The following is a 10,903-nucleotide window of genomic DNA, read 5'->3' as shown; positions in this document are numbered from 1 at the left end:
TTAGTAAAGAAAACAAATTAATCAGGGCAGCACAGTGGCGCAGTGGTTAGCACTGTTGCCTCACAGGCCGGGCCGACCAGGGGCCTTTCTGTGTGGAGTCTGCATGTTCTCCCTGTGCCTGCGTGGGTTTTCTCCGGGCGCTCCGGTTTCCTCCCACATACCAAAGACATGCAGCTTAGGTTGATTGGAGACTAAATTGCCCCTAGGAGTAAATGTGAGTGGTTGTTTGCCTATGTGTCATGTAATTTAGTAACACCCAAATTAATTACCTGTAGTAATTAATTACTACTCTTTTAAAATCTCAATAAAATTCCTAAAAAGGTTCAACTTTCTCTATTGAGTTAGTTTTTTGTTATTAATATTCTTATGGTTTCAGTATGGCTTTACACTTTTGAGTAGTGATGTTTAAAGCTGTGTATGATGGGTAACACATAGACTATAATACAAATAGTTTGTGTTCTGTTCGGGTTTTTTACACCCGGTTTCACTTTTTATCTAAAGAAAAAACGTACGCGTAATTAATTTTTCAAGCTCAGACTCAATGGCCTTGGCTCATTTTGTGTGAAGAACATATATCAGAACACATTTTCAATGACTGCACACTGAGATGGAAGGAGAGGCAGACAAGCTAGCTGCCATCAGGACAGTGCACCGCCTCCCCCTGTTTTACAACCCTGGGCCTCATGTCATCGTTGATGAGCAGCTGGTGCCATTTTGGGGCCGCTGCCCCTTTAGGCAGTATATGCCATCCAAACCAGCAAAATATGGCACAGAGATCTGGGCTGCCTGTGATGCCACAACCTCGTATGTTTGGAACTTACAAGTCTACACAGGAAAACCTGACGGAGGAGCCCCAGAGATAAATCAAGGGATGAGAGTTGTCCTGGACCTGACTCAGAAGCTCAGTGGACACAATATCATGTGCAACAATTACCTCGCACAAGCTGGGACAGGAGCTCCTGAAGAGGAAGCTGACCATGGTGGGAACTGTTCGCAAAAACAAGTCAGAGCTCCCACCTCAACTATTGATTACAAAGGACAGGGCTGTGAAGTCTTCCAAGTTTGTGTACACGGCTGACACGTCCCTGGTGTCCTATGTGCCAAAGAAAGACAAGAATGTTGTTCTGATGAGTACACTGCACAGGGATGGGAAAATCTGTGGCCAAAAACCACAGATCATGTGATGTATAGGTTTGTCTGTGTTCAGTGGGGCTGTGTTGTGTAGACCAAAATGGTTAGTGTGTGTTCAGCTTGTGCTGTGGAAACTGTCCTGAATGTTTGAAATGACTGAGGTTCAAATAAAAGTCAGCAGTTGTGAAAAATCTTGCTTTATTTGTAAATTTGTTGCTTCGTCTAACAAAAAAATGAGCATAATACAGTTTTAACCCTTATGTAATGTAATTTAACAAAGGTAAAGGGCAAATGTAAACATCTGTTGATTATTAGTTGATTATTACATTGTTTTAGATTAAAATTCATTGTTTTAGGTTAAAATTCTTTGATTATGTTGAGTTACAAAGCCAAAAGATGATGCAGGTGCAGGACACCCACGAACACCACCAGTATAAACAAAACATGAACAGAACAGCAGGGTTAAACTCTGTCAAGGCAGACATCCATCCTTGTTAGCATTATTATAAATAGATTCTCTTGTGATTGTAAACACAGTATCCTGAGATTGTCCTGGGCCAAGACAGTACGCTTTCTATTTACATCCATGTGCACTATAGTCTTCCACAATGTGTCCTTGGTCAGTTTTAATGTTCATGTAGTAGCTTGTATCATCACATTCACTTTCAGTTCAGTCAATTCATAAAGTATTACAACAGTAATATGATGATGCATTGTAAGAGCTTGTTGTGATCCTCTCGTATTAAATGAATTGAGAGAGAATTTATGAAATCCTGATTGCCTGCATAAGTGTGTGTGTTTGTATGGAACAAGCATCTCCTGCGCTCTCCCCTGTTTTGCTGAGTGATTGCGTGGAGTTAGCTGTGTGATTGCAGTGAAACTTTTTTCTTTATCTGATTCTCATTAAGTCTCCAAGAGAAGAAACACACCTTCCTGTTCCAGAGCTGCTACGCTTGATTCAGGGAGCTCAGTACACTCTACAGTCTTGCTCAGTCCCCCACACACCTACTGTTTGCACACAAATCACAAATGCATAAATGCTCTGTACACACCAGTCAATATCTGTCTGATGGGAAAGTCTTCTCTTTGAGACTTCCATATATATACTTTTATAATGCGTTCAAAGGTGGAATATATGAGTTTTGACCAAATCCTCTGCACATTAGATGTCTTTTATCTCTGTCCATTGAAATGAACTAAACAACTAGTCTATACAACATGTTTTCTGCCTTAGTCTAATAAAATGCACTGTGCAGGGTCATCAGATGAAGTCACACTCTTCAATTTAAATGATATTTGGTTATACAGGGAAGATTTGCTGAGCAAACATGAAGAGCAACAAAAAGTAGAAGTGGGAAAATGTAATTTTAAAATAATTTCCATTTACAGTAAATCGATTTTGCAAGGATTTGTCAAGCTGTGTGTGCAGATTATTTATACAAATGTATTAGGATGCTTTGATCAGTACCTTAGCGTGCAGGTTTAGGCAAAACCAACGAAGCCCCTCCAATGAGATGAACTTCTTTTTGCTTTGTAGCATGAAAATGTTCACGTATTTTCAAAAATTTACATCATCTTAGACAACTTTATAATTAGCTACTCTGATTCTTCTGCTGGACTTGTCTGCCAAAGGAAAGGCTTTCAGTGACACAGCTTTTTGGGCAGAGTTCAGCCGTAAACGTCACCTGTGTTTGAAGGACTACAGCTGCCAGCAGTTGGGTGATTGCAGCTGATGTCCCTCTCAGTGGTGCAGATGGCTCGCTGCAGCTTGTCCTTGGGGTGAGGAGCTGCTTAAATGTACCAATGTGGGTCAAACAGCATTTGCAAATAATTTTTAGCCAGTGTGTCTTCCTGTTCTGGGAGAACCAGATGGCTGATGTTGGCCACATGCACTTTGTAGTTTGTTACTTAGTTACTAACATTTCTTTGAGATAGAAGAGAAAATAATTGCTGTTTATGTTTCTATTTAAAGTTGTCAATTTAATCTTTGCGCTCTTGATCCTGTAATAATGGTTTTTAACAAGGAGTTATAGAAGTTTACAGGATATTTTAAATCAGAACACTTGTAACTGTAAGCAGTTGTTACTGTTTTTCTGATTGCATCACATATAGAAAAAGCTCTGAGGCCTAAAGTACTGTAGTGGAATGTTAGTGAAGAAGATGTGATAAATAATTTTGCAGCACATATATTTTGAAATTGAAACAGAAGATGTGAGGATAACCCTGGGGAAAGCTTCTGACAGCCCGCTGAGGCCTGCGACTACTCCCAGTACAGTGCCCCTTGGACACTGAACATATGGGAACTAAATGGCGAGCTGGGATGTGTGTGTCTGTTTGCATACATGTGTGTGTTTTTCTCAGGGCTGACAATGTGTAATGCATTTGTCATGCCAGCCAGGCCAAACAGGCATAAAAACCCTTTCTTCTTAATCGTGGCCCACAGGGTAATTTGGTAATGCTGATGGGACCTGTCATGCTTTTCTGAAAAGCCAGACAAGGAGGAAAAGAGAAGAATTATTCTTGCCTCGGTGGATCTTGGTTTCTCAGTTAGAAGTAGAAAATGGGTTTAATAGATATGTACATGGCCGTGTGGGTTCATCCGTATTGATTACAAGTTGCTTTCTTTAAGAGTTGAAGGAGGGGGAAACAAGCTCTCAAACCATAAGATGAAAGAAAAATGTATACTGACTGTTCTCTTTTATAGCAGCGTCATCATTACCTGTACACCGTCACACACAATCTGCCGTTATTTGAACATATGTCAGGTTAACTCAGCTTTTGGATGGTTGTTCAAAGATTCACTTGCATAACAAAGGGTGAAAAAAATAAGAGAGCCAGAAACACTTTTAAAGAAATCTACTGTAAAATGAATCTTATGGAGTCAGAATGGCATCGTCTACAGTGATTACCAACTGTGGTGCAAATTAAGGACAATTGCCTTCAGGTTGTCCCAGTTTCCAAACACTGCAGATCTACTTAACTTCCCACACCATGCTTTCACTTGTCTGGTTTTTCAGTTTTTTTCATTTCCACTGCAAATGGGTCTCACAGGAGGGACAGTAACATTTTATGTCACCTAGGTTTTCTCCAGGTCCCCACCACTTAATCCAAAGACATCCAGATGAGGTGGATTAGTCTACATTGCCCAAATGCCTTTGCCTGGTGTTGAGACTGGCAGTGAGTTCTGGGGTGGCCCAACACAGACTGAAATACAGTATGTTCCGGTCCCTGGTTGCTCTGAATGAACAATGAATGCACTTGATGTATTTTTCTATAATTTGTACACTATGATTATGTATTGTCCTGTTTGCCTTCAATGCCAGATTTCAATGCCCCAAATGGAGAATAAAGATTTTATTCTGAGCCTGAACTTGGGCTTGATGCCCAGTAATGGCTCCAGACAGTACTAAAAATAAGGTTGAAGATGCTAGTCAGTAACCAGAAAGAAGGCAACAGAGACATGTGTTCATTCAAATATAATAGTGCTTTTTTCTGCTCATGCTCTCCAGTGAACCCAACTAACAGTGTTTGTGAACGGAAAGCCAGTAAGGTGTCAGGGTTCACAACTTATCCATTGATTGTTTGCAGAGGTTTGTGCAAGAACCCCAACTGGCAACAAAGTGTAGCTGTATATTCCATGGCCAGCAACTGTTTATACTGGGAGAAACCAAGACTACAGCCATGTGTGGTGTTAGAGAGAAAGTCAGTAAAGGTTTGTAGGATTCGACATTGCCATTCCTACAGGCATATCGATGGCATGGCTAAAAAACACTGGATGCTGTGTTTGCAGTGTAACGATCCCGGAGAACATTACCATAGGCTTAGTACAAGCTCATTTGCATTTTGCAGACAAGAAAACAACCTAATTTCAAAAGTATCTGCAGTGTTGCCCCTCATTGTCCAGTTGGTGGAGCAGAACATGCTTTTGGAACTGAGTCAGCGCCTCCCAGCAGGCCTTCACCAATCAAAACCATTTGCATCAGGTGCCCATCTGCCTGGGGACACAGATGAAGCACACATGAACACACCTGCATACACTTCATTTCTGTTGTCATATCACAATCGCAGACCAGACATAATCATATAACTATGGAGATGTTGACAGTTACAACACAAAGTCTTTACTATAATTAGCCATAAAAGAGAACTAAAATGAATGTAATGTCATTAGTTGTTGTCCCTATTCTTTCAACAGTATGGTGTGTTTTTTATTGTTCTGAGGAAATAAGCGATAACAAAGGATCTATTTTTGTATAGATTTTCTTTTTGGAAAAGTAGACATAATGGTCAAACACAGGCACCCAGAATGATGCTACTGTAGAAACGCATGGTGGCAACCTTTTAGTGAGATGTTTGTTCAAATAATTAGCTTTTCCCTGTTTTACAGCATGAAAACAATTGTCTGGTACCCTTTCACATTTCTGATGCTCCAGTTTTTGTTTCCTAGAACCAACCCAAATGTTGTTGCCAACCCAAATTAGCCAAGATCCTACATACCGACTGGAAATACTATTAACTGCCATGGTAACACAGTAACTGCTCCAGGAGAGTGGTAATCTTTTTTCCCTGGATAGGATAATTTGACTTGTCAAGGTGACATTGTGAATGATAGTGCTGTTTTTATTATTGGTTTGAATTTTTGACCATGGACAAAACAAACAAATGACAAATAAGACACAATGACCACATGTATAAATACAATATGTGCAGCCACCTGCACTCACTCTTCTTCCTTCCGGCTCTTGCAGTGAAACCAACAGTCATCGATGTGGGCATATATGTCAACAGCATTGGGCCTGTGTCATCCATCGATATGGTGAGTTAAAGCATTCTCTCTCACCCACGTTTCTCCCCACACTCACATGCATTTCTCCACTGTCTGATATTAGCATCATCATACCTGAGTGCTTCCATTTCTCACACTGGATTTGGAGGTGGTGAGCCGCCACAGATGTAACGGTGGCAGAGGAAGCCAGGAAAGACAGGTGTGGGTGCTATATTTTGTCTTGTGGATCTGCTCAGATTAGGCAAATGAGTGAGTTTTAAAAACTTGAGAGAGCCATAGAGATTCTGCTATGAAAGCTCTCCACTATAAGGTTAGACAGCGTTTGTGTCTCTGTGGAGAGGAGAAGAGCTCCACTTGAAGTCTTGTTTTCCTACAGTTTCTTTTTTTTTAATGACTGGATCTTTTGCACCAGCATGAAAATTCCAAGAACAAAGTTTAACTAGAAGCAACAAAGGGTTTTGGAAAAACAGCAGAGGAAAATAGATAGTAATTTTGTTGTACAGGGCTGGACCAGATGCCATTAAACCTATGAGAAGCTGAAACTGAAAGCTGGATAAGTGATTGTCTGAAAAGTAGCTATTTTCTTACTAAGTAAAAGTGGTTTGTTGCCTGGCCTTGAATGCAGTGCAATAGACTAAACGGATGCACCCTTTCATTATGTATAGTGCAAAGGGCCTGTTCATTTGCTGCACTCAAATATGATATTTATTTTTCTTGCTTGAAAATTCCCTTTCAAGATGTATTTCTTTGCAAATATGAACTGAGCTAGACATGATAATGAAAGTGCTTTATCTCTGAACTTAACAGATTTCCTGATGTTGAGCCGTGACTGTTGCCTGGCAACATTAACTATTTCCAGATATAAGAGAAATTCTTTTCTTTTTTACTGTCGGCACTATTCTGCAACTAATTGTTATATTATTTAAGATTAGATTTGTGCTACAGGAAAACAACCCTGTTTATGTTATTCAGATAAAGGCTTGGCATTATGGACTAGCTCTTACATGACTTGTCCCAATGAACCCACTTAGTTACAGGCATGAGGCAATGGGCATTTAGGATGCCTCCCAAAGTGCTTTTAAGTAAATTATGTTTGGGAGGCAAAATTGTGTAGTCATAGTTCATTAAATTGTTGTTGTACTCCAACGAGAGTAACTTCAGTAAATACTGTGAGCTGTGTAGTTACTGTTGTGTACTATTACTGCACTATAATTATGTTCCTGAGCAATTGTAGTTACTGTAGCACCAACAGCAGTGACAGTACATAGTGTTTCTTGTGACCTTTTGTTTTGCCAGTTGGACACTTTTAATACAAATCCACAGCCACAACTTGATACAGCTATGACAATAAAGCTGATGTCAGTGAGATAAACATATGCTGAATTACAGGTTAAATAATTTCTTGTGAAGCCTCTGCACAGGAACGGCAGGAATCTATACAATGAGATTCTTGCACCAAGCCACTCTCCACTGGCTACTGCAAAAAAGCAAATTATAAATAGCATCAAAAAATTGGATTTGATTTAATCAAAGTGTGGATTATAACTACATTCCATGACAACAAAATGAATGGTCATACATTAGACAATACAGCACAATAGACAATAAGTCTAAGGGTTTGAAAAAAGCACACAGTAATCTCCCTAAAGAAACATCATCTTGAGACACAGTCTGTTGCAGGCTTATTTTATTGACTTGCCTTTCAGTGCATAGGTGCTGCTTTTACTCTACCCACCACCCGTATGTTGTGATTCGTACAATAAAATGATAACTTATATCAAACTGGCCATTATTCCTAATGACGCCTCTGCAGGGTGATTCAGAAATTGAATCGAAGGCTCTAGATAACACTGAGGGGGCTTATTTTATCCTGATGACTTATTTCCTGAAGGATCTTGCTAATCACATGGCTGCTTAGATATAAAACCAATAAAATTCTTTTAATAGCGACTATAGCAACTGAGATGTTCATAGTTAAAATCAGAACGATTTACAAGTGAACTTCCATAGAAGAACAACAACCTCAAAAACAGTCAAATCTTAAGTATGTTATTGCTTTTATGAAACATTTTCAGTGGCATCAAACAGTAGGAATTTATAACCTTTTATAATTTATGATTTTTCTGATCATGTACGTTTATTTTCTTGGTTTAAATTTGAGAGAATATAGTTGCTGTGAATTGAAAACTCCTGCAGCCTATAGTGGGTCAGTGGGGCTCGGCTCGCTGTGGGAGCCTGAGCTAGGTTTCAGTGGAGATCAGGATGCTGCTGTGACATTTCGGTGATTTTCCTCTGTGTAGGCACTGATTAGCTTCACTCTGTTAGGGCCAATGGACGCTGGTCAGTGGATTGTGATTCCCCGGCCCCCCAGGGGTTGACTGGACTGGAATTAGTGCAAAGTCACAAAGCTTTTATCTCTCTCCTTCTGCCTCCCTGTTGTCAAAGAGAAAACAAGTGGTGGCGGTGGTGTGGCATGAGTTGGCCTGTTTTTTCTTCTTCTAAAAGCTTTTCATTCAAACTACACTGCACTTTTCCTTGTGCTTGAGTCTTAATACATCATGCATCCTGAGACTTCTGTTTAGCTTGTTTGCTCCCTCTGTACATCCTGTGTGTGTGTGTGTGTGTGTGTGTGTGTGTGTGTATATATCCCAGTGTGTGTATGTGTGTGACTTCCAAATGGAAAACCAGGGCAAATCCCCAGCGTGTATCAGATTCATGATCCATATTGATCTCACACACTGCAGCTATCTCCAGCGCTGATGTTTTCAGTGACCAAACTCCAGGAAGCTTCTCATCTTCCTTTGAATAAAACACATTATCTTTCCTCATTTGCTCTGATGGTAATGATACCGACTGGGATGATGCAAAGTCAAATGAAGCTGATAGTAATTTAAGACATACTGTGATGAACGGTTGAGTGATTACATAGCATTAGTGGCCTTAAAGTCAAGCAAAACAGTTAGCCTCGATGGTGCTGGGAGAGTCTTCAGCCAGTAAATTAACTGACAAACATGGACACTCGGACACCAGCACTATGTTCTTATCATTGATACTTTAGCCAGTGAGTTTGTGGCATCTTGAATTTGCTGCTCTGCTAATGAACTTGTCAGTATGTATCAATTAGATGTAGAAATTATTAGGAACACCTGCTCTGTTCATGGGCTGGTCAAGTGGAAGCTATGATTCCCTATTGAAACCCACCTGACAAATGAAATGAGGTTAAAGAAGCTAAAGCCTTGACTAATGTGTGATTTATTATGAAAAATAACATGTTAGTCAATTTTTGTCTATTACTTTTATGTAAGCATGGAGTTGGGCTTATCATGACAAACAGTTGGTGCTAACTATCCAGTCAGGTGCCATTAAACCATTGTAGAAGAAAGCAACAGTCAAACCTGAAACAAAACATGATGGAAACTGACATTTATGTTTGTTTCCTCTATCAATTTGAGGAAGGTTACAGTCTCCCATGATATTTTTGTATAGGCACAAGTTTTTGTCTTTCCAGCTGCGTGTAAGCTTCTGTGGTGCAGAAGCTTAAATCACATTTCAAGTACATCATGATTAATTCATGAGTGACTAATTCACAGGCTGTTTCCATTGCATTAAATTTATCAAACTTTTTTATTGATACACTAACTTTTCTAACCCAGCCAAGCATAAAAGCTTTGCTGACACGTTCCTTCATTACCATGAAGGACACATACAGTGGCAGATGTGTATTAATCCACAGCTGAAAATAATCCCCAAAACTGCACTATTTCCTCCTGTTAAAGTAAGGTTTGCTAAAAACTACAGTGGCCAGCTGCTTTAGGAAATGCATTCTAAAAAATGAAAGACTATATTTTGTTATCTTAACTGTGGCCACTGGGCATGAGTTGTTGCCATCCGCCAGAGAGGACGTTCTTCCTTTCTAGCACCAGTGAAGGCTCTTCACTGCTCTCATCTGACTGAAGTGTCAAATCAGATCATTTTCACCTATGAGGAAGTGTTGGCCTGCTATTTATGGCTATGTGACAGTTGTATCGAAGCTCTGCTTTTTATCACATTCACAGAGAAAACGTACTATGTCTCTTTATATAAATGCTGCAAATTGCTCAAGGCTTGGTTGGTCATCATGTTGCTCTATACAGTAGATCCCATGTGGGTGGTTTGTTTAGTGCTACTCTCCAGAGGCGACTTTAAGCTGTAGTGATGTAAGGATATTGTCAGGTCTGCTCAGCGCGATCTGCCTCTCTTCCTCCTTTCCCTCTCAACTATAACAGATATGGTCTGACCCTTTTCTGACTTTCTCAGAGGTCAAGAAAAGCTCTCACTCACACTCACTAAAAGACTTCTCAGACTTTTCTTTTTATTAACTCACATGGCTGAGCAGAGAAACAGATGAATGCCTTCTTTAGTGTGAACAAACCATATTATATGTCAGGTATTTCTGCAGTATGTATCCAGTGCCACCAGTGCAGGTCATAACAATGAGTACATAATATTACACCCAATAATGGCTAGAATCAGGATTTTCTCCATATTGAAAGATATACTGTTTATTCTTGAATTTAGATAGCATACATGTTCATCTGTTTGTGAAGCCATGTAGTGTTGTTAAACAACAACTGATGCAAATCATGTTAGCTCCAATAGACACTTAGTTCTTGTAGAGGTGTTGTAGAGATTTTCTCTTAGGGCTGTACCCGATTAAGGATTTTGTCAGTCGACTGTCAGTTGGTTCTTCATTGCAACTACTTGACGATTCGTTCTTTGTCTTTCTCTTTCTCTCTCTTTCTATAAATTCCCCACTCGCCCCCCACTTTGGGGCGGTCTTATATTCCATACTTCAAGCTCGGGTCCTCTACCAGAGGCCTGGGAGCTTGAGGGTCCTGCACAGTATCTTAGCTGTTCCTAGCACTGCACTCTTCTGGACAGAGATCTCAGATGTTGTTCCTGGGATCTGTTGGAGCCACTCTCCCAGTTTGGGGGTCACAGCCCCCA

At 40.1% G+C, this 10,903-nt stretch overlaps 1 protein-coding gene across 3 annotated transcripts in view; it reads left to right on the top strand.

Annotated features, from left to right (window-relative positions):
- LOC109955675 (gamma-aminobutyric acid receptor subunit gamma-3-like) overlaps positions 1–10,903 on the top strand; it is an 81,272-nt gene that overhangs the window by 20,528 nt on the left and 49,841 nt on the right. For 2 of the 3 annotated variants that reach the window (XR_002274300.1, XM_020592079.1), the window contains exon 3: positions 5,880–5,947. The exons of the other annotated variant lie outside the window; for it this stretch is intronic. Coding sequence is in view for 1 of the 2 variants with exons in the window: in XM_020592079.1 (XP_020447735.1) it covers positions 5,880–5,947 (68 nt within the window). In the remaining variant the exon portion in view is untranslated. The remainder of the gene's footprint in view (positions 1–5,879; positions 5,948–10,903) is intronic. 3 annotated transcript variants of the gene reach the window in all.

Source organism: Monopterus albus, unplaced genomic scaffold, assembly GCF_001952655.1.
Source record: "Monopterus albus unplaced genomic scaffold, M_albus_1.0 scaffold16.1, whole genome shotgun sequence".
NCBI classification, from domain to species: Eukaryota; Metazoa; Chordata; class Actinopteri; order Synbranchiformes; family Synbranchidae; genus Monopterus; species Monopterus albus.
Note: the sequence above shows the minus strand (reverse complement) of the source record. Positions and strands in the feature narration are given on the sequence as shown.